This window comes from Staurois parvus, unplaced genomic scaffold (genome assembly GCF_062004578.1).
Source record: "Staurois parvus isolate SC_StPar_1 unplaced genomic scaffold, SC_StPar_1.0 ptg001087l, whole genome shotgun sequence".
Lineage (NCBI taxonomy): Eukaryota > Metazoa > Chordata > Amphibia > Anura > Ranidae > Staurois > Staurois parvus.
In genome coordinates, this window is record NW_028318883.1 from 1,864,481 (window position 1) to 1,889,260 (window position 24,780).

At 42.0% G+C, this 24,780-nt stretch overlaps 2 protein-coding genes across 2 annotated transcripts in view; both read right to left on the bottom strand.

Annotated features, from left to right (window-relative positions):
* Positions 1-2,871, bottom strand: part of SYCP2 (synaptonemal complex protein 2) — a 93,655-nt gene extending 90,784 nt beyond the window's left edge. Inside the window, exons 1-2 of the mRNA XM_089658653.1 lie at positions 2,851-2,871; positions 2,636-2,767 (exon numbers count right to left, since the gene is read on the bottom strand). Coding sequence (XP_089514779.1) covers positions 2,636-2,767; positions 2,851-2,871 — 153 coding nt within the window. The remainder of the gene's footprint in view (positions 1-2,635; positions 2,768-2,850) is intronic.
* A 6,704-nt stretch (positions 2,872-9,575) lies between these two features.
* Positions 9,576-21,243, bottom strand: PPP1R3D (protein phosphatase 1 regulatory subunit 3D). The gene has a single exon (XM_089658659.1). The coding sequence runs from the start codon at positions 20,866-20,868 to the stop codon at positions 19,969-19,971; it is 900 nt and encodes a 299-aa protein (XP_089514785.1). The 5' UTR covers positions 20,869-21,243; the 3' UTR covers positions 9,576-19,968.
* Positions 21,244-24,780: the final 3,537 nt, after the last annotated feature.

The window sequence follows — 24,780 nt, forward strand, 5'->3', positions numbered from 1 at the left end:
TGCAGCCAACACACGTGGTATAAATGGGCCCTAAGCTGAACATCCACAAAATAAGAATAAGGATTATGCAGCCATATTTAGACTTTAACTTTGCACACACCTATGATTTCACAAAACACCATGGACAGAGGGTACCATGAAAGGCCGAATACACAGCACACTAGGTTCAGTGTACTCTACAGGTTAGTGAACGTCTGTTTTTTCTTAAGTTATACATTAAATTGGACTCTAGCAAAGAATTTTTGTTTGTGCAATGGAGTCTCCAACCCCCTCAATGGAAGCATTTATTTAGTGGCAATATCAGTAGTGAGAAGTGAATATTTCAAGAAGACCTTCACAGCAATCTATCAAACTGCTGTAAATCTTTTTAAAATTGAATGTATACTTGTCACAAGATGCAGCAGATACCATTGCTGACCTCCTGCTGAAAATGCTAGTTAAATTTGATAACCTTTTATTTATTTAAAAGAATTGCAGAGCTAAAGAGTTTAGCATTCCTGCAAACGCTTTTCTTATCCTTGTGTAATGAGCAACCTCCTATGAGATCTATGTAGGTGCACTGCTGAAAACCACAAGACAAGCTGGCCAAATTTCTGCAGGCTTAGATTTGGGGCCATTAAAAATAAATAATATTTTTCTTATTTGACTGAAATGTACTTAAAAAAAAAAAAAAAAAAAAAAAAGATGGTATTTTTGACCTCTAATTGTGAGAAAATAGGTTCCCTTGATGTCATGCTCAGGATTGGGCCAAGGGGTAGCTAGACGAGGAAGCCGCATTGGGCACTTCAGCAGACGGAGGTGCAAAAAAGAATAGGACCTAAAGTGGTTCACAGCTCATGAGGGGGTGCACTTTAGACTTTTGCTTTGGGTGCTAAAGGACCTTGTCACGGTACTGAGCACAGATTTTGAAGTTTTCAGCACTCTGAGTCATTGACCTTGAACAAATATGCAGAGTACGAGTTCTGCCTTCACTTATAGCATACTTGCTCAGTGTCAGTGACCTAGTATTGAACAAAAGGTACATTTTCAAACAAAAAGGTAAATGTATCTATTTTTTCCTTCTCTAACTTCCCAGATGAATACTTGCCTCCAACCTGCAGATAGCCACAATATTATATATTCTCTGTCATGGCCAAGCCTGTACAATAGATCCCATAGAGTTCCATAAGGCTGGCTCCAAAGTCCAGATACACTCAGGAGACTTTCCACAGAAGTGGATTGGAGGCTAATACAGAAACGTTTGGCAAAGGAAGTAAACCTTGTGGGAGGCTGGGGCCACAGGATGGAGACAACTAAGGTAGAGGAGGGTGGGGTAATTTGTACACTTGCGTGTTAAACCAGAGTTAGCCAGGCAACTAGCATTCTCAGAAGGTCAGCAATGGCATCCTCTGGATTTTTCTCAACACAGGTTTCCTTTAAAACTTACATCAAGATTAGCCCAGGGCTATGACTGTTGATCTTTTTCATGAAAGATTTAGTTTTTTGTTGGCAATACCCTTATTTATAACCTATTAAAATCAAAGAGCTGGCCAGTACTTTATTATAGCCTTGCATGTCAGTATGGGACACTGCTGCTCCTAGGTTACACAGAGATGATATTTGGGAGGCCCCATTACAAATTCCTGCATAGGATATATTTCACTCTGGCCAGGCTATATAGAAATCAATCTTCCTCTTGCTGGTGTTGTTTATCTATATATGTTCATTTCATGTACATATTTTAAAAATATCCAGCTATTCATCTATGTTGCCAAGAAATTTTAGCTTGCATAACTTTGATCACTACTATTCCCATAACTCCCTACATAGAAATTTGCCTGTTGAGTTTGGTGGATTTCCTGGCTCCAACAAATACTGTACGCACTCATTTCACCCTATCCTTATTCTTTGCCAGGAAATTGATTGTAGTATCATGAAAAAAAAATATTGGCACCAAAGTTAGTGGCTTGGAAGTCACTAGTGAATAGGGCTCTCCCCTACTACAAAACTACTTAATCAAACAGAGGTGCATTTCGTAAATTTAACAAAGTCTGGGGCGGATGGATCTTCGTCCACATCCACACCTTCAGATTGAGGTTAACTGTTACTGTCTTTTGTAAGAGACACTTTATTTAGCTCTCACTGTCATTTTTAGTGCTCCTGTATATTGTATTGCACTTTATCTGCTGGGGCTCACTAGAAATATTTCAGATTTTTCTGCCCTTGTGGATGGCTCTATATATGGGTCATTCCTTTTTGCTCAGCTTATTCTTGCTATCAGGGTGGTGGAGATGAGAACAGGACTGTATCCTCCATTTGATGTATTTGTTATAAATGGAGATTGTACCTACAGGTTTTATTTTGAATTATGTTTACCTGCTGAATGGCGGGGTAATGTTTATACTTTTACCTTTTTTTGTTTTTGGGTTTGTTATAACCCTTTTCATATGTAATGTGAACATTTCTAATAAAAAGGAATTTGACCAAAAAAAAAAAAAAAATCAAGAAGCTGATTTTGAAATGACGGGGAGCAAGTACTTAAATTGACAGCAAAGAGATTGAATTGCCAGTGTAGCCCTGACAAAACACTTTGCTAACATGCACCATCAGCAGACACACCAGAAGCACACAAGGTCAATAACACAAGTAATAATACCCTGCAAAAAAGTAAGTCAAGTTTCTTAAGCAAGTCCTTGCTGCATTTTTGGGAACCGGGTTCCTTCTGTTGAAATCCTTCTAGGCGCTGAAACTCATGTCTTCTTAAAGCATGGTCAATGTGTGTCTCTAACTAAAAAGAGAAAGTCATGTAGTGATTATTTGTTACTGACTACTGACTACTTCAATTCTGAATAATACTGATATAAGCCTTACCTGCTTATCTTCTTTAGTCATGATTTCTCTGTGCTCAAGAATTTGATCTGTTAAAAATAAAAAAGAATTTAGGACAAACTACATTGATATTAAAGGGAAAACTCCACCATTGCATGTGTCTGTGTGGAGAGTTTCTATCTCCACATCACTAGTCTAAGAACATTCAGAGCATTTTTTAAAAATCCTGGTGTTACCTACAATTTGTAATCTGCTCTTAAGTTGTTTATAGGTATCTGATGGGCAGTGAAACCAGTATAAGCCACGCAGTATTTTGCCAACTTTCTGACAGAGTGATATGCACATGTAATGAAGTACTTCCTTCTCTTCTCTTATTGAGGATAATGTATGGTTGCTTCCATTACGTGGAGATTTTAAAAGACAATGGAATCAGCTCTATGCAGTGAGTACTTCTACCCAATCCTAACCAAGGCATGGCATCAGACTAATGGCTGGGCCATGATGACATTGCTCCCGAGCATGCCCATGGAAGCAACTTCATCACAGCACAGAGCAGTGCCATACATATACTTTCAGCTACACATGTATGGCTGTTCAAGCAGCCAAACCAAGAAGGAAGACTGGCGCAGCATGAGGGCTGGAAAGCTTCATTTAAGGGTCTAATGTGACAGTCTGATGCCATGTCTTGGCTAGGATTGGGCAGAAGTGCTCATTGCGTACACTGTATAAATACCGTGTAACAATTTAGTATTTCACTGAATTTACTGTTTCTCTTACGTTCATTGACACACACAGCGTCTTCTTCTTTGTCCATGACCAAGCAGATTTTTTTGAGCTGCCTTACAGGAGGAGGTAGAAAAAAAACTTGGTACCTCCTATGGGCAGTCCTCTCTGGGCATAAAACTCCCTCTCTACTATAGGCCTCCAGTCATTCGCAAGCAGTGTCGAAGGAGAAGAACTCCCTAGAGGGGTGGGTGCTGTGTCCGTCAATGAACTCCGAGAAAGGGATTTTATGGTGAGTACAAAAAATCCTGTTCTCTTATGTTCATCGGCACCTCCTATGGGCAGTCCTCTCTGGGCATAAACCCCCCTCTGTTATAAGCTGCCAATCATTCTGCCTAGTGTCTTCAGGAGTATAAACATTAATTTTTGCTGGGACTTCTGGTCCCAAGACTTTTCCTTTTTATTTTTCCTGGAATTTTGTTTTTCCTGCGGAGATCTTCTATCAACAGTTGGGCTGGGTGATGGGCTGGATAATCTAGATCCAGTGGTCACCCCAGTCTGACCAGCAAGTGCGCGCAGACTGCTTGCTCTCCGCTCAGTCGGCCACAACTATCCCTCACCCTGGACCGGGGAGGCCAACAAGACCTCTATCCTAACTTGTAGCCGCTGTGGGGTTTCAGCGGTTCCCTTGGCTAAAAGTGGTGGGTGGTGACCCAAACTTCAATCAGGTTCTGGCGGACCTGCCCTGCTGGGGTGACCATTTGTTTGGAGCTGTTCTGGACGGCATTGTCTGACACCTTACGGGTAAGTGTTCCTTCCTCCTTCAGGTCAAGAAGGGAAAGGGGCTGTGTCCAGAAACAGGGCCCGCCTTCCCCACATAAGCAGAATTTGCTTTGGGTCCAGTCCTCTACAGTGTTTAGGGTGATGAACTGCTAATCCATTGCACTCTGCATGCATGGGTTCATATCCCATCCTCATTAGCTGGAACTGATTTGTCTGATACTGATAGTATAGTGGCAGGTTACGGTAGTATAGTGGCAGGTTACTGTAGTATAGTGGCAGGTTACTGTAGTATAGTGGCAGGTTAGGGTAGTATAGTGGCAGGTTACTGTAGTATAGTGGCAGGTTACTGTAGTATAATGGCAGGTTAGGGTAGTATAGTGGCAGGTTAGGGTAGTATAGTGGCAGGTTAGGGTAGTATAGTGTCAGGTTACTGTAGTATAATGGCAGGTTAGGGTAGTATAGTGGCAGGTTACTGTAGTATAGTGGCAGGTTACTGTAGTATAGTGGCAGGTTACTGTAGTATAGTGGCAGGTTACGGTAGTATAGTGGCAGGTTACGGTAGTATAGTGGCAGGTTACTGTAGTATAGTGGCAGGTTACTGTAGTATAGTGGCAGGTTAGGGTAGTATAGTGGCAGGTTAGGGTAGTATAGTGGCAGGTTACTGTAGTATAGTGGCAGGTTACTGTAGTATAGTGGCAGGTTAGGGTAGTATAGTGGCAGGTTACTGTAGTATAGTGGCAGGTTACTGTAGTATAGTGGCAGGTTAGGGTAGTATAGTGGCAGGTTAGGGTAGTATAGTGGCAGGTTAGGGTAGTATAGTGGCAGGTTACTGTAGTATAGTGGCAGGTTAGGGTAGTATAGTGGCAGGTTAGGGTGGTACAGTGGCAGGTTACGGTAGTATAATGTCAGGTTACTGTAGTATAGTGGCAGGTTGCGGTAGTATAGTGGCAGGTTAGGGTAGTATAATGGCAGGTTACGGTAGTATAATGGCAGGTTACGGTAGTATAGTGGCAGGTTACTGTAGTATAATGTCAGGTTACTGTAGTATAGTGGCAGGTTAGGGTAGTATAGTGGCAGGTTACTGTAGTATAATGTCAGGTTACTGTAGTATAGTGGCAGGTTACGGTAGTATAGTGGCAGGTTACGGTAGTATAATGGCAGGTTACTGTAGTATAGTGGCAGGTTACTGTAGTATAGTGGCAGGTTAGGGTAGTATAGTGGCAGGTTACTGTAGTATAGTGGCAGGTTACTGTAGTATAGTGGCAGGTTGCGGTAGTATAGTGGCAGGTTAGGGTAGTATAGTGGCAGGTTACTGTAGTATAGTGGCAGGTTACGGTAGTATAATGGCAGGTTACGGTAGTATAATGGCAGGTTACGGTAGTATAGTGGCAGGTTACTGTAGTATAGTGGCAGGTTAGGGTAGTATAGTGGCAGGTTACTGTAGTATAGTGGCAGGTTACGGTAGTATAGTGGCAGGTTAGGGTAGTATAGTGGCAGGTTAGGGTAGTATAATGTCAGGTTACTGTAGTATAGTGGCAGGTTAGGGTAGTATAGTGGCAGGTTAGGGTAGTATAGTGGCAGGTTGCGGTAGTATAGTGGCAGGTTACTGTAGTATAGTGGCAGGTTAGGGTAGTATAGTGGCAGGTTACGGTAGTATAGTGGCAGGTTAGGGTAGTATAATGGCAGGTTACTGTAGTATAGTGGCAGGTTACTGTAGTATAGTGGCAGGTTACTGTAGTATAGTGGCAGGTTAGGGTAGTATAGTGGCAGGTTAGGGTAGTATAGTGGCAGGTTACTGTAGTATAGTGGCAGGTTACTGTAGTATAATGGCAGGTTACGGTAGTATAGTGGCAGGTTACTGTAGTATAGTGGCAGGTTACTGTAGTATAATGGCAGGTTACGGTAGTATAGTGGCAGGTTACTGTAGTATAGTGGCAGGTTAGGGTACGCCATATATACATATATGTGGATAATAGAAGTACCTGTAATATGTACACAACACTAGAGGGGTGCTTTCCTGGCAGGAAAAAGAAACATTTGGAGCATTCGCGTGTACATGGCGTCTACAGGCCTCTCATTATATACAGTGTATATAGGGTGTGTCCCAGGGGCGGACTGACAACTCATGGGGCCCCCGGGCAATAGGGGATCATGGGGCCCCTGTGTCCTTGCCCAAACTCAAAAAAAGCCTATGAAAAAGGTACCAGGGGCATCTCATGGGTCCTCTACTGACCCCGGGCCCTCGGGCAGTGTCCGAGTCTCCAAATGGTCAGTCTGCCCCTGATGTCTTCTAACTTCCTTCAGAGGTGAGAGGGGCACAGTATAGCAAAATAAATGCATTTAAAGGACACGTCCCCTCCAGTTCATGCTTTCATTTAAAGGACATGCCTGTTCCACTCCCATAAATAGCCCTCCAGGTGTGAATCCTGGGTGAAAGCTATCTCTAAGCATTCATTAATAGCCCCTTAGGTGTGAACCCCTGGTGAAAGTTGCTTATAAACTCTCATAAATAGATCTCTAGGTGTGAATTCCTGGTGAAAGTTGAGTCTGAACCCTCATAAATAGCCCTCTAGGTGTGAATCCTGGGTGAAAGCTGTCTCTAAGCACTCATTAATAGCCCCCCAAGTGTGAATCCCTGGTGAAAGTTGTGTCTGAACCCTCATAAATAGCTAGGTGTGAATTTCGGGTAAATGTCTAAACACTCATAAATACGCCCCTGGGTGTGAATACCGGGTGAAAGCTGTGTCTAAACACACATGAACAGTTGTTGAAAAGCACATCACGGTCCTTCTTTTGTATCTGTAGCACTCCCTGTGGCACTTTCCCTCGGTACAATACACATTACCGGGTCATGAGTCTCATACACAACACCGGACACGCCGATTACCGTCCGCTATCCGGTAAAACGCATGTGACGTCACCGAATTACCTCAGAGAAAATTCTAAAATTCTTCTTCCCACCCGTCGGGGTCACGTGAGATCTGCAGATCCGCGGGTCCCGCCTCCCCGGGGGCTCGTCAGCCAATCGGGCGTCGTGTTTCAGGGATGAGGAGACGGCGGTGAGCAGGCCTGAGGAGAAGGTGAGGAGAAGGCCGGGATAGGTCTACTCTCCGGGACTAGACATGAATAGAATACAGGGGATATGGAGCAGAGAATGTGAGGTGACAACGTCGGTGACACAGAGCCGAATTCATGGGGAGATGTGGTAGAAGCTCTGTCAGGTTTTTATTGTATTGGCTTCATTAAAATGTCCAGAGTCATATTTGTGCCCAGCGTTTGGGGTGATAAAGAAATGCTCCAAGCCTGCATTTGGATTGCAGGTTATCAGCGTCTTTTACCAGCATAAATTATTCCAATTGCCCGAAAAAGTAAATATTGGGACCAATAAAATGTATTTATGCTGAACGCCATCTATACATATATGTGGATAATAGAAGTACCTGTAATATGTACACAACACTAGAGGGGTGCTTTCCTGGCAGGAAAAGAAACATTTGGAGCATTCGCGTGTACATGGCGTCTACAGGCCTCTCATTCTATGCAGTGTATATAGGGTGTCTCCTAACTCCCTTTAGAGGTGACGGGCGCAGTATAGCACAAGACAGGCATTTAAAGGACACGTCTCCTCCACTTCATGTGTTCAATTAAAGGACATGCCTGTTCCACTCCCAAGTATTAATTTAAAGGACACATTCGTTCCACTCCAGGTATGCATTTAAAGGACACGTTCCTTCCACTCCAGGTATGCATTTAAAGGACACGTTCCTTCCACTCCAGGTATGCATTTAAAGGACACGTTCCTTCCACTCCAGGTATGCATTTAAAGGACACGTTCCTTCCACTCCAGGTATGCATTTAAAGGACACGTTCCTTCCACTCCAGGTATGCATTTAAAGGACATGTTCCTTCCACTCCAGGTATGCATTTAAAGGACACGTTCCTTCCACTCCAGGTATGCATTTAAAGGACACGTTCCTTCCACTCCAGGTATGCTTTTAAAGGACACGTTCTTTCCACTCCAGGTATGCATTTGAAGGACACATTGCTTCTACTTCAGGTATGCTTTTAAAGGACACGTTCCTTCCACTCTAGATATGCATTCATTTTTTTTTTTATTATTATTCAAGATTTATATAGCGCCAACAGTGTGCTCAGTGCAATATAAAAGGGGACAGTTCAGCAACGATACAGTTCAATACAAGAGGGTTAGGAGGGCCCTGCTCCTTGGAGCTTACAATCTAAGGGGGGGGGGGGGGGGGTGGGTGGCTGGTGGGACAAAAGGTAGTAACTGTGGGGGAGGAACTGATGGGAGAAATAGGAGATTTGGTTATTAGCTGAAGGCAGGAAAGGCTTCCCTGAAGAGAGAGGTTTTCAGAGATCGCCTAAAAGTGAGCAGAGTAGGCAATAGTCGGATTTAAAGGACAAGTACCTTCCACTTCAAGTATGCATTTAAAGGACAGGTATCTTCCACTTCAAGTATGCATTTAAAGGACACGTTTGTTCCACTTCAAGTATGCATTTAAAGGACAGGTCCCTTCACTCCAGGTATGCATTTAAAGGACACTCCCTTTCCACTCCTGAATATAATTCAAGGACATGCCCCTTGCACTCCAGGTATGCATTTAAAGGACATGTCCCTTCCACTTCAAGAATGCATTTAACCACTTCCAGTCCGGACACTTTTACCCCCTTCCTGTCCAGGCCAATTTTCAGCTTTTGGCGCTATCGCACTTTGAATGACAATTGCGCGGTCATGCAACACTGTACCCATATGAATTCTTTAGCATTTTTTTTAGACAGATAAAGCTTTATTTTAGTGGTATTTATTCACCACTGGGATTTTTATTTGTTTGCTGTATAAATGAAAAAGTCCAAACCTTTTGAAAAAAAGTGTTTTTCTTATAAAATTTTGCAAATAAATAATATTTCACCATAAATCTTGGCCAAAATTTAGTGCCAAATATGCAAATAATATAACCTACTATTCATGGGGAAAGTGTTTATTAATCTAAATTCAGTTCTAGTTTACTGATATTTTACATGCGTTTGTGCACAAGCTCATTGAAAGCAATGAGCTGCATTCAGATCAGTGAAAAAAAAATGCCCGGACTCCTTATATTGTGGCATTTTTGGTGCCTGTGTGCAAGAGCCCTACAGCTGCTGGAAACACTATGAAAGCCAGATGTGACACCCAAGTCTGAGAACTACTACAAACAATGTGCAGGAGCACAGACCCCCAGTGTGCAAGAAAATACACAGCATTTGTTTTGAATTCATTGGATTTTATTTTAGCTGCAGAAATGTTACATTTCAGAACATTTAAGCACAATGTATCCAAAATCACCTGTGAGTGGGAAAAGTAACAAAAGAGTAAAATATAAAAAGAGACAAGATTCGACTTTCAAAATGTAACACATTTATTGGATTGTGAGGGCCATGGCATTTTTCCATCACTTGAGTGCCATTCCAGGCAGCGACAGAGTGACATCTAAAAATGGTAATCTGGGTTTGAATTTCAGCGATTCTTCGGCTTGCAAAGTCTCCCCAGTACCAGGATTGCCCATCTGTTTTGGCTGCATTTTTACAGAAATCGCAAGGTACATGTGCTGTGTACCACTTTTGTCAATAACAGTTTCCATCAGTGTTTTTTTTTTTTTTTTGTAGGTTTCAGGTTTTCCAAAACGCTCTCACTGGCTTTTTCTCTTTATGACTTCAATGGTACCATGTACAAAATGCACGTAACAACTACACTCCATGCATTTTGAATGCATTTCTTTTATGTTTGAAAGAGTAGGGCCCTCTAACCCCTCGTGTGCTGTTTGTTGTTGCTGTACTGTTTCATGTATTGTTCCCCCCCCCCCCCTGTATTGTAAAGCGCTGAGCAAACCCTTTGGTGCTGTATAAAGTCGATGTAATAATAATAATAATAATGTTTAGGCCATAACACACACCGCCTCAAATGAAAGTTTAAATGAACCCTAATGTTATATATCCCATTACCTGCGGGCGGCAGCTTCTGCTAAAAAGTTTGCCTACCGAGCCAGGTGAAGGTGGGGAACAGTTGCACAAATTAAATAAAAAAAATGTTGAAATTAAAAATAATTTATGGAAAGGAAAAAACACTGCAAGTGACCATGTAAAATACTTTATTTTTCTGTGCTTTAACCTTCAGATTCTCATTTTTTTTTTCTATACTTTTCAATTAAAGCTCTTTTGGCCATACTTCTGTGTATCGCAGTAGTACAGATTTCTGCACTCCTGTGACCTCTTATCAGCCGACAGCAAGCTATAAAGCCTGCTGTTGACTGACATCACTCAGCCGGTTCAGCCTAGGTTCACACTACAGTGGTGCGGTAAATCCCATGTGATTCGCACAGGAACTGTACCGCATTCCTGTACAAAGCACGTGCGATTTGTATGCGGTGCGATTAGAGCCATACGTTTTGTATGGCTCTATTCACACCGCACCAAAAATGTGCAGGATCCTTTTTTGGTCCGCACTAGAATCAGATCACGTAGGTATTCACACCTATGCGATCCAATTTTGTTCGTATGAACAGGGTGCGACTGTGATGTGGAACTGAAAACGCTGCAAATTCCGTACCGCATCAGTGCGAACCAGGGATAAGGCTCAGGAAAGATCACGACTTTACTGCCAGGATGTACCCAAATGCCTGGCCTGGCAGCCTGAACTAGGTGCTCCTGGCCCCTCCACAGTCCAGCACTCCAGTGAGCACTGGAGGGGCAGAGCAGAGAGTCGGAGACTGACAGTCACTGGCTCTCTCTGCTCTCATATGACTGAGAATCGAACAGTCAGCCGTCTTTGATCGCTCAGTTCTCAGTCTTAAAATCAGCAGGGGGCAGATGCAACATTGGATCGATGCTCCATCCAGCTACTGTAGGTGAGTATTTTTTTTTTTTTTTTGATGTTAATCGCAAGCTTTTGTTTTAAAGGCTAGCTCCACCTCCATGACCATATTACATTTTACACCCATATTTGGAGGTGTAACATTTATAGCAGAACTTCACTCTCTAGAGCAAAACGCTGACTATTTTGAATCCTCATGCTGCTAGCAATAGTAAATAGGAAAGTATGTCACATTTACTTGTTTTAAACAGATTTTTACATTACTTTAGTTACCTTCTAGTTTTCATGCCTAGGCAAATTATGTCGTACATCCCAGGAGCAGGGGCAGACTGACAACTCATGGGGCCCCTGGGCAATAGGGGATCATGGGGCCCCTGTGTCCTTGCCCAAACTCAAAAAAGCCTATGAAAAAGGTACCAGGGGCATATTCATGGGGCCCCTACTGACCCCGGGCCCTAGGGCACTTGTCACCCAAACCGTACTCTCCGCCCCCCGCACGACCTCCTGCTCTCTAGCTCCCTTGTCTCCTCCCATGCTTGTCTCCAGGACTTCTCCAGAGCTTCCCCCATCCTCTGGAACTCTCTACCCAAATTTAACCAAACTATCGCCTACTCTGCTCACTTTTAGGCGATCTCTGAAAACCTATCTCTTCAGAGAAGCCTATCTTGCCCTCAGCTAATAATGGAATCTTCTACTCCTCCTACCAGTCCATCCCCCACAGTTACTACCTTTTGTACCACTAGCCTCTCCCTCTTAGATTGTAAACTCCAAGGCACAGGGCCCTCCTAACCCTCTTGTATTGAACTGTATTGTTGCTGTATTGTCTCCCGTTACATCGTAAAGCGCTGAGGAAACTGTTGGAGCTATATAAATCCTGTATAATAATAATTGACATTTCCTCCAGCTTTCTAAGTCAAAAGCTGTAACTTGGTATGGGCAAAGAGCTGGAAGAAGAGTCTGCAGGAGCCTGGCATTGAACCAGTGATCCATAGCTCATGGTTGTAATGCTTTACAGGCTGATTTGCAAAAAAAATTATTTGCCCTGCAGATATACTGTCTGTACATTTAATATATTTTTTGCATCCTTTTACATCATTTTTTTTGTGCCTGTTGGCATTCATGTACATCTGATATCCTCTTGCATTCTGTATGAATAGGTCAACTTCCTGACCGACAATCTTCCATTTATAATTTTTTGTATCAGAACAAACTTTCACTGTGGCTTTATTTCTAGTTGCCTTGATAAACAAATGAGCTGGGAACTAGCCTTAAAAATAGTTGTTTTTGTACTTTTTTTTTAAAGTTGTTTAATACCTACTCAGAGCTTTATCTACATCAGCTAAAGCATTTGATGCCAGAAGAGTAATGTATGCAGCAATGTCTGAATGTGCTCACAGCTGGGCTTAAATACAGATCATCATAAATCACTTGTATTTGTTTCTTCAGCTGTTTGGAAGTGTGGTGTGTGGGGTAGTTTTACTTGACCTTTTATTTAATGATACTCTTAAAGCTTCATGCACACTGGGTCCTTAGTCCCAGTGCAAGAGATTCTGGCGGTTTCATGCGGGTGGATGAACAAACAAACTGTCCAGTCCCTCTGCTGGCAGAGAACACAGACTCCTTGCATTCTGGACATTAATCTCTGGGCACATACTACTCTAAGCCCAGGTTCACATATATGCGGTGTGGTATGTCGCATTTGATTCGCACAGGAACCGCACCGCATTCCTTTGCAAATCGCATGCGATTTGTGTGCGGTGCGATTGAAGCCATACATTTTTTATGGCTCCACTCGCACCGCACCAGAAACGCGCAAGACTCTTTTTTGGGTCCGCACTAGAATCAGATCGCATGGCTATTCACACCTATGCAATCTGATTCTGCACATTGCACCACATTTTGCAGACCGCTTTTGGGGTGTTAACATACACACCCGCAGTGGTTCGCATGAAAGGAGTGCGATTCTGATGTGGTGCGGAATTTGCACTGAAAGCGCTGCGAATTCCACACCACATCAGTGTGAACCAGGGCAATGTTAGTAACACTCCATGCACCATGTGGCCACAGCAGCTCTCAGCCTTCCATAGAGTTTTATTAGTAGGGCTGGATGGTTCAACTGTGCCTTTCGCATAAAACTGCCAAAAGCTAATGCACAGGGGTAAACGCCCAGTGTGCACGAGGCCTAAATCAACTTAATCTAATGGTCAGTAAGGGCTCACTCACATGTGCAGCAGCCCTTGCCACCCCTTTGAAAAGCAATCAACTGTGGATCACTTTTCATATGTGTTTTGAAAGACAGGAGGTGATATGTCACTTCCACGCTGTGCTGTAAATTCTGCACCGCGATCATGTGCATTGCACACAGTTGCGGGGCAGTTGAAACGCAACCCCATAGACTTACATGGGTCATGTTCGGTGGCAGTAACGCTTGATGAATGTGGAATGCCTTTTCATTTTTGATGCGGCCACAAATCAGAGCATCAGAGCAGATTCTGGGTCAGCAAGGGAGTGCCCCTAATTACAGTAAATAATTGCTTCATCTAGTTGATTCTACTGCTGGCTTTTGTTAGAAAATGTTGTGTGGTGTGGTAATTCATCCATTCATTCATTACCACAATATATTTTTTTTTTTTTTGAAAGAGGGTTAGGACAGGAAAATGTTAGCATTTTTACAAAAACCTTTGGCATATACACGTTTGCATAATATATAAAGTATCTGTGAGCATGCAGAACTCCAAAAAAAATGCTTGAAAACATCATTTTGGTAGCAGTTTGGAAAATGAATGAGCCAGCACTCTCCATCACAGTGTTTATATTTACCAGCATAACTACTGTGCATAGTTCAAGGAAATGGAGCCAGTGATAGTTTAACACAGAGGTCCATCATGTGTGACAGATTGTTTAAACAGTCATAAAGAGCCACTCTGTAAACACAAGTTGAAGTAATCATTTACTGAATACTTCTTTCAACAAAAAAGTGGATATAGGATTTGCATAATATCAAACATCAATTTTTTTACATACTTTCAAACATGACAGGTGATTTTTAAAGTAGCTGTGAAAATGTCCATAGTTCTATTAAATTACATCTGTAAATCAGAGTAAGAATGTCATGTTCCCTTTTTAAAAGGCTTTGCATAGGTGTCTGTTGTGAATCCTTTTTCTTGAAGACGAGATACATATCAAATAACTGTAAGCTATTGAGAAAATGCTGTCATTTTACATTTTATGAAATTTTAAAAATCTTGTCAGTTCAAAGCTTTTCTTTCTGGTTTATGATTACAGTAATAACAGTGGCAGCATACCAATATTTTAAGGAGTTATCCGTTGGGTGGGTCGTTCAGAAAGTCTGGGACTATAGAAATAAAGGAAATCAAGTGGTGATGTTGTCCATAGCAACTCTTCATGGTTTGACCTAGCACTTTGTGAAATGTTATAGAAGGAAAAACCTTGGATACAAATAGTTGCTTTGGATAGCACCACAGATGTACATTTCTTCCTCAGTCAGTCCCATTGTGGCTTATTTATACAAACTGGAGCAGTTGGAAAATATTGCTACTGCCAACTGCAACAAACTTTGGAATGTGATTGGTTGCTGGAGCCATAATCAACTTAGTGGTTGTGAACCTCAAACATTAAATATGAACAAAGTATATCCTTCTATAGTGTGTACTTGTGTCAATCCAGAGCACTAAGTTTCATTTCTGTCTTCTGCCTTGCTCCTTGTCACTTCTGACAAGCTTTCCTGACACCAAGAGGGGAAAATAAGGTGACAGGGGAGGGAGCTCCAGCACACCGCCTGTGACTAGCAGCCCCGGCTCTGTTCCTGTGTGCTGTGTGAAAGGAAGCATGTCCTGTCCCTCCAATTCTTGTTTTAGAGCATCTGAAAAATAAGTGCGTGTTTGTCTTTTTAGTGCAGAATGTCATGTGCAAAATACAATTTCCTGAGCTCTGTCCATGGTTCCTGCAGTGGTTATTTATAATACCCAATAGCTGGAATTTCCAGGCAGTTTTAATGATGATGAATAATAACACCCTCTGTACATTCCAGTTTTCTTAGTGCTCAATTTTCCAGCTTCTCCGACTTGGCATTAATTGATAAATAAAAACAAATTCACAGCACTGTAACATTGTGTCACCTTACATGATGCATGATTATATGAAATACCCTCATCACCTTACAAAGTGAAAATAGAGCTATTTCCTAAAGAAAAGAAAGTATACATTTTATGAATAAGCTATTTAAAGTGGGGAGTTCCCTGGAACAAGTGTCCCCATTGGAAGATTAACCCTCAATTTCTGTTCTTGTGACATCTACAAATGTTGAATTTTTCTCTCAGTTTCAGCCCTGGTGACAGTGGTAACCAGGCCGTATAGAGAGGGTGAATCTCCCTGGCAGAGACACAGACCGCAATAAAAGTTTGACAGAGGTTCTAATCTTTCCCTACACTATCTAAAACTAAAAATAAATAAATGTGAGTTTGGATATACTTTTAAGTTGTCAACTTGACATGATGAACACGCTGTTTAGACTGTATTTTAATACAAAGTGCCAGTACTGGAAGCACTTTTAAATCCCAAAAGTGACATCTAAACCCATGATTATAATACAACTTTTTTTTTTAATCCAAAAGATACAGCTTTAACCCCTCACACAGTGTCATAAGATGCAAAGTCTGGAATCCGCATGTCATTCTGATTCATCCCTTTTTCTTTAAAACAGCAAACCGTCCTGGGCAGCCATAAGACAACAAGATGCTAACACCTTTCAGCTGAAGCCTTACTCATAGCTTCTTACACTAAGGGCCCTTTCACACAGGCCGACCGATTGGGTCCACCTGTCCGTTTTTCAGGCAGACCCGATCGGACCACCTATTGTTCTGTATGGGGAGGCAAATGTAAACTGGCAGTAGATCCACTAAAAACAGAAGGATGGGAGATTTGTTCCCCATCCATCTAGCAGATCGGATCAGATGGCAGTCGAATGTAAATAGACAGGCAGTCTGTTTACATCTGACAGCCCCTTAGAGAACAGCAGGCTGTGTCCATGTCCGCTCTGCACAAACGGAGCAGACACAGACCTGTCATATGCATGCTCAGCGGGGATCAGTGGACAGATTCCCCGCTGAGCAGGTGGATCCACTCACTGGAGTCCGTCCGTTTGAAAGAGTCTGTTTATCTGCGTGGGCATGTTTTATTGCCTTTGTTTATACTGTTTAAAAAATTTAATAAAAACCATTGAAATAGAGTCTGTTTATAACAGCTGCTAGGTTTCAACGCAGCAGTGGGAAGCGGCAGAATCACTTCAGTGCCAGTGCAGCACATCGCACTGTTTTTTTTTTTTTATATCTAATGAACTTTATTGAAATGTCACATTTCAATAAGTTCTATTAGCTACCGCACTGCGAGGTGGTGGATTGCCTCGCACTGTGCAAGAAACAAGTACAGCTGTGGGACTGCTCTCGAATAATTGCTCAATGCAGTCCCAACAAGTCCTGAGTATTAAGAGTGCATCCACCTGCAAATAACTTTAGTTGTGTCCACCATATGTGGTAGAAGACTGGCTGGGCATTGTGGTACTTCCTTCATTAAAGGGAAAAGACCTAAAGTGAGAGGACTGGTTTGAACATCTGAAGAATTGACCAATACATTTTATAAGTGAGGGTGACTGATACATTGGGGGGAGATTTACTAAAGCTGGTGCATTCAGGATCTGGTGCAGCTGTGCATGGTAGCCAATCAGTTTCTATCTTCAGCTTGTTCAATTAAGCTTTGACAATAGAACCTGGAAACTGATTGGTGTCTATGCAGAGCTGCACCATATTTTGCACCGTGCAGTTTTTGTAAATAATCCCCACTGTATCTACCGTATAATGAGTATGCAGTGTATTCCAATGAGTACCTAATTCACTCTTTTAATGCTCAGTTTGAGGGGTTGAAGCTCTGATTTTTGAGATTTTAAAAGTGGTGTATTATGTGTTTTTAGATGTCAGGTTTGGAATTTAGAAGTGCTTCCTGTATTGGTACTTTATAATACTTTTATACTCGTAGGTTGGCAATGATGTTTGTGATAGCTGCCTTTTGCAGACCATTAATTCCTTTTTGTTCCATGCTTATTTTATAGCATTCTCTTCTAGAAAATATTATGCCATTTAAAGTCATACTCATGGAAACTTACCCTAGCCTGAGGGCAAGTTTCTGCTGAATTCCATTCACAGTTTGGGAATGAAACTGAGTATGCTACTGTCTTGAATACTGTCTAACTCTGTACTTGGCAGACCTAGCTATATATATTAACTGCGGAGAAAAAAAAATATCCACAGTCCTTCATCAGATGCCTTTGCACATTCTCCTCATGCACTGCATGGCTTACTCCACAGTTCAGTGCAGACCTATTTGCAGTACCTGAAACAGAATCCTGAACAAAAAGCCCTGGTCACATAGATTTTCTGTACACACAACGTCCAGTGATAAAGTGCAACCAGGGAAAGAGCCCTAAATACTGTATAACAAAGCTATTATCTTTGATTCATTGGCTTATCAGATGATCAGTTACAGAATAACTCTTTTTTTATCTTTTCACATGCATACAATTTGCATAAAAGTTATACCTTCTATCGTCTTACTTGAAGATGCAAGCTTTTGGGATGTCTTAGATCCCTTCTTCAGGCTTTATACAATACTCATGCAATTCTCTTTTCACAAACAAGGTGAACAATCCACCACTCCCTCCATTTTTTTTAAACCATGTAGAAGTAATTATTAAATCATGCATAACTACTTTATAAAGAATGAAACCAGCAATGTAAAGGGTTTATCTTCATCCAAACACATTTTAAAGAGGAATTCCAGGCTATTGCCTTACCATGCTTAAAGTGTTACTAAACCCCGGACTCTGCATTCACTCTATCTGGTCTCCCCGGACCCTGCATTCACTCTATCTGGTCTCCCCGGACCCTGCATTCACTCTATCTGGTCTCCCACAGTACACACAACATGGAAGTGCAATTATTTTAGTAAATAGAAACTGCTAAAAAACCTTTTCTCGTTAACAATTAGAGCAGTCTTGTGCCTTCTACCATTGTACAGCACTGGTTAAAACTTGTAGGAGGAGTTTTCATTCTCCCCTGATTGTCCTATGAGGCTGCATATCCCCAGCCCTCTATATGAACAGCGCTAATTGGCCCTGTGCCGATCACGTGCAGTAAAAAAAAAAACCCCAAAAAACTCTCTAGCAATAGACACCAAACTGAGCATGTGCAGCGTGTCCCCAAGGCTCTGTTCAGTAAGCATGTGGATTGGGGACAGTAGAAGGAGAGGATCAGAGGAGACAAGTTCAAACAGCCTTTTTACATGGAGGATTAACCTCTTAGGTTCCACAGTGAGTATAGCAAGCATGCTTTACTGCATATACAGACTGATTTTACTGTTGTGGGTTTAGTAACACTTTAAACCTACTTCCGCCCTCTCTTAACCCCTGTTCTAACTACCATGTGAAATGAATATGCTTATACCTATTCTGAGGGTGCTTTAGTCCAGTCACGCGATCTACCCAGCAGCCAGCTCTTGGGGAGAGGTGAGATTGCCAACAACAGCTGAAATGCCCCGGCAGTGAAGTCACCCATGGGCTTACTGTGGGGCATCCGTTGTTGCCTATCTCTCTGAAGGTGCTGCTTGGAGCTGAAGACATGACCAGAATACCCTCAAAATAGGCAAGGAAAAGCAGCTTTCCTTTCCTGGCTCTGAGGAAGTGGTTCTGCCTCAAAACGCGTCAGCTTTTTGGAGGCCTACAGTCCCCCCAACAGCAACCAGCTAAGGAGATTTGACCATGCTGTCTTTTTTGTTATGTGCCTTTTGATTCTATTCTTTTGTGAGTATACTACTTTTTATTCAATAAATCAGATTTTTAGAAGGTAATGCACTAGGCCCGTGCGCCCTCTGTTTGTTTCTTTGCACAGGGCATCCGTTGTTGCCTGTCCCTCTGCAGGTGCTGCTTGGAGCCGGAGACATGACCAGACCAGAGTACCCTCAAAATAGGCAAGGAAAAGCACCTCTTCTTTCACAGGGTAGTTAAAATAGAAGTTAGGAGGGGACTGGAAGCAGGTCTAAGTATAGTCAGCCTGGAATTCCACTTAAGCTGCTGGACCTGTATTACAGGTAACAAAATGTGTATTGTTGCTCAGGAGATATATATGTTTATATATGTGTGTGTGTGTGTATATATATATATATATATATACACTTATTTTTTCAGAGTTTGGTTTTCCTTTTGGTCCAGTTTTTTATATGGGTGAACCTTTTGAGTGTTTGCCTCAGCTTTTGCAGTGCTATAATGCCTTTGATTACTCTCAACAATATGCATTGAAGCAATGTTCAGTTCGATTATACTCTCTTTACATCTCCACACTTGTTAATATCAGCGTCCCAAATACCCCAACATTGTAGCATAAAGAAAAATTCCTTGCCAAAAATATTACATTTCAGGAAATCACTGTTAATTCTCTTTTGTATGGCTTTCCAGTGAAGTCCTTCTGTTTCATGAAAGCACCAACACCACTATTGTACAAGAAAGCATGCTTAACAAAAAAAAAAAAAAAAAAATCCTTTTCATCCAGCTTCAGTATATCTATTACAGTTGTTTACCTTTTGTCAGTTTGTTCTAGTAGAAGCTCTTATTTGACCACATTGATGAAATGTACAAACCTGAACCCACTAGAAAAAGTATAGTGAGAGTGATGTTTTCTAATGAAACATGAAGATCCAATATGCTCAGAATTGTATGTTGATCAAATAAAGTGGATCCAGCTTTGCTCACTGTCCTTCGGCATTTTAAGTGTGTGGCTTCTTGATGTAAATGTATAGTTTCTTCCCTGATTGTTATCCCAGAATTCCTCACCAGCGACCTTGTATCTTATAGCAAACTGTATCGCTGAACAGATTTGTGTGAGAAAAGGTGGTAATGTGATTGTAAAGGCAAATCTATCCTCGTCCAGAATATCAGCTTTGTCGCTCTTCTGCCAAACTGCGGGCACCTCCAAATGGGTTTTCCAGTTGGTGAATGAATACCTGACTGTTACTGTCTTTTCGAAGGCCAAATTCAAAACTCGAATGGTACCAGAAATCCCCAGCTCATCGGAACTGGTGACATGTTCCAAGCAGACACAGTATTGCCTCAGACGGTCCAAGAAATCTTCGCAATCCGCTGGCTGTTTGAAGTCTGGCTGCAGATATTGGAGAGACACTTCCAAATCCTGGCTGCAGCACAAGTCCGAGTTGATGGAGAGTCGTGAGAGAACATGCAGTGGAATAGATGGGTTGTCCCCAGCATTGAAAACTTTTACCTCTGCCAGCTCCAAGCCAAGCGAATCTGCAAATCTGACTTTGTTGCACTGGGGTCGGCATTTGGCAGCTGTTTTCCTCTCTGGAGAACTGGGTAGAGATTTGGTTCTACGGCGTATAATCGGTCGCAGTTCCGGGTCGCAGCTTTTGCCCGATGTGTTCTCTGTCCTTATGAGGTCACGTGGTCTCCGCTGCTCTTTTAACCTCGTTCCTTGGCCACCAAAGCCTTCTGCCAATTGCACATTCTTGTAAAGGTCATTAATATAACTTAAGCTGCGAGGGATGCCGAGTTCAGCTTGTTTGTTGCACCCGCGAGACGTTATGAAAGGGTGTATTTTGTAAGACATGGCGATTTATAAAGGTTACAAAGCCAATAGCTGGCTTTTTGGCTCTACATAGTGCAATCAAATCCAGTGTCTGTTTTCCTCCAGTGCAGTGCTGTTTGGCAGACAGCAGCCAGCTTCTACGCGGGCTAGGTTTAAATGGGGATTTTTCCACACAAAAGCCCAACTAATCCCAAAATTTGTAGCAGTGCATGAAATCCAACCCACCTTTTATTCCAATTCCGGGTTTAGAAACAGCAGTCCGTGCACACCCCTTCACTGGGAGGCACTTGCAGCGACAGCTGACCCTATGGATATACACTCCCACCTTCCCTTACTGGCAGAACAGAAAGCTCCACTAGAGGACTCTGTATTGTTCTGCGCTCTGCCGCCTATACACAATTGTAATGTCACACTCTGTCTGATGGTGCCTTTTGCTTTCTAAGCAGCCGGGACTGGGAGGGGGGGAGGGGAGGAGGGGGGGGGGTTGTCTGCAGTTAACAGGCAGTTGTCCTTTTTTGTGATTGGACTATTGATTCATCTGTCACAGTATAATAGCCCAGCCTCTGTAGCCTTAGAAACCATCTTTACACTGTTGAAAGGAGGAAGATCTCTGTGAATCGTCATCATCTGTCTAGCTCTGATTGGTTAATTCTAGAGTGCAAACCATGTAGTCTAGGATTTTATTTGTCTGCTAATGAATATCGCCTTTTCAGCTTCGTTCATTTCCTTGTGAGGAACAAGGCTGAACTGACCCGGATGGGTGGGAATTGAATCCAAATCATGTACGTTTTGGCTGCACCTATATGTTACAAATCATGTTTTAATATGCTGAAGTCTGATGGTTATCTGAAAGCAAGATTAGTGCGGTGGAACATTACCCTCCCTTTAGCCTGAGTTCACATATATGCCGTGCGGTATATCGCATGTGATTCGCACAGGAACCGCACCGCATTCCTGTGCAAATTATATGCTATTCGGTGCAATTGGAGCCATATTTTATTTATTCATTTATTTCAGGTTCTTACATAGCGCCGTCACTATACGCAGCGGTTTACATTTATATATATATTGTACATTCACATCAGTCCCTAACCCTCAAGGGGTGTACAATCGAAGGTCCCTAACTCACATTCATACATACACATACTATGGACAATTTAGACAGGATCCAATTAACCTACCTGCATGTCTTTGGTGTGTGGGAGGAAACCGGAGTACCTGGAGGAAGCCCACACACAGGGAGAACATGCAAACTCCAAGCAGGTGGTGCCGTGGTTGAGATTCGAACCAACAACCCTAGTACTGCCAGGCGGAAGTGCTAACCACTAAGCCACTGTGCCGCCCCATACATTTTTTGGTCTGCACTAGAATCAGATCGCATGGATATTCACACCTATGTGATCTGATTCTGCACATCGCACGGCGTTTTGCAGACCGCTTTCGGGGTGTTTTTAACTTAAAATACACACCAGCAGCGGTTCGCATGAACCAGGTGCGATTATGATGCGGTGCGGAATTCGCACAGAAAACACTGCGAATTCCACACTGCATCAGTGTGAAACAGGGCTCATACCAAGGACCCTCTGATATTATTTAACCAGTAGCTATATTAAGAACAATTAAGTAAAAATATTAATGATAAAGTAAAAAAAAAAACTCCAAAACAGCACTGTGGTAGTTTACCATATAGTGTGGAGCTGATCTGTCATTTCACTTAAAAGTATAACTAAAGGCAAAACTTTTAATTTAGTTTTGGGTCGAGGGGATGTAGTAGCAATTTCCACAAAACCAGATAAAACTCCAGACTCGGACTTCTGAAGGAAGCAACTAATTTATTAAAAACAGCGCTGTAGTAACCCAGCAGACGGCAAGCCGCTCTCATCTGCTAAGTGAGTTGTAGAAAACTTCTTACAAGCGTATATGCCAACGATTACGTCACAAGGCATACATTCCTTTCCTACTTTCTATACACTCAAAAGGCTTACTACACTCTACAGGATAACCTTGGCCAACAACTAGAGATGACTAGAGTGGCTGTGTGGGCAGAGCCCTACATGGCTATTTTTAACCAGTGCTATAGCTGAAGGACGACTACAGCGCGGTTGCCCGGTTCTGGGACAACGTCCATGGACGTCATTCCAGAACACGCCCCCAGCTGTGCGCACCCAGCACGGGATACAGTAAACTGCCAATCATGGCAGCCTTTTACCACGTGATCAGCTGTGTCCAATGACACAGCAGATCACTGGGTAAATACAGTTGCCGGTTATCAGCTGCACTTTCCTCACGCTGTCAGTGTGAGGAAAGTACTGCCGATAACAGCAATTGTGCAAGAAGTGATCGGCACTGATCATGAGGGCACTGATGATCAGTGCCGCCCACCTGTGCCCATCAGTGCCGCCCAGCTGTGCATGTAGTGCCACCCATCAGTGCCCTGCAGTGTCGCCCAGCAGTGCTGCCTATCAGTGCAGCATCATCAGTGCTGCCTATCAATGCCCATCAGTACTGCCTATCAGTGCAGCCTCATCAATGCACATCACTGAAGGCGAAAATTACCTGATTGCAAAATGTTATAATAGAAACAAAGAAAAACCTGGGTTTTTTTTCCAAATTTTATGCTCTTTTTTTTGTTTATAGCGCAAAAAAATAAAATGTCCAGCGGCGAGTAAATACCATCAAAAGAAAGCTCTATTTGTGTGAAAAAATTATAAAAATTTAATATGGGTACAGTGTTGCATGACCGTGCAATTGTCATTCAAAATGTGACAGGAAAAAGGTTGAGAAACACTGATATAGAATGAGGTGCATGTTTCTATATACCCCTTTAAAGCAATTATGAAAAAGCACCATATAATTGATTAAAAAAAATCATTTGGGCCAGGTAAATTCTGCAGATTTTTACCCCCCCCCCAAATCCTTAGTAATATAAATGTACATGTGAGAAACATTGCATGTTTGCTAAAAAAATGTACATGTGAGAAACATTGCATGTTTGCGAAAAAATGTACATATGAGAAACATTGCATGTTTGCTAACAAATGTACGTATGAGAAGCATTGCGTGTTTGCTAAAAAAAATGTACATATGAGAAACATTGCATGTTTGCAAAAAAAAGTACATGTGAGAAACATTGCGTGTTTGCTAAAAAATGTACTCATGAGAAACGTTGCGTGTTTGCTAAAAAATGTACTCATGAGAAACGTTGCGTGTTTGCTAAAAAATGTACTCATGAGAAACGTTGCGTATTTGCTAAAAAATGTACGTATGAGAAACATTGCATGTTTGCAAAAAAAAAGTACATGTGAGCAACATTGCGTGTTTGCTAACAATTGTACATATGAGAAACATTGCGTGTTTGCTAAAAAAAAGTACATATGAGAAACATTGCATGTTTGCAAAAAAAAAGTACATGTGAGCAACATTGCGTGTTTGCTAACAATTGTACATATGAGAAACATTGTGTTTTGCTAAAAAATGTACTCATGAGAAACGTTGCGTGTTTGTTAAAACATGTACGTATGAGAAACATTGCGTGTTTGCTAAAAAAAAGTACATATGAGAAACATTGCATGTTTGCAAAAAAAAAGTACATGTGAGCAACATTGCGTGTTTGCTAACAATTGTACATATGAGAAACATTGCGTGTTTGCTAAAAAATGTACTCGTGAGAAACATTGCGTGTTTGCTAACAAATGTACATATGAGAAACATTGCATGTTTGCTAAAACAATTTCTGGTAAAGCGTTGAGTTGCTTGTACATCTCTCTGACGTTTTAGTTATATAAAGCAGCTGCCTTGCACTTGGGACTTTATCTTTAATATGTTGGTTTAGGTATGCTTTTACTGCAGCATTATCTGTATTATGCTAGATTTTACCCACAATCCTTTGCATTCTAGTGACAGCCCTGTTTCTTTGAGGTTCGAAGGGAGGAG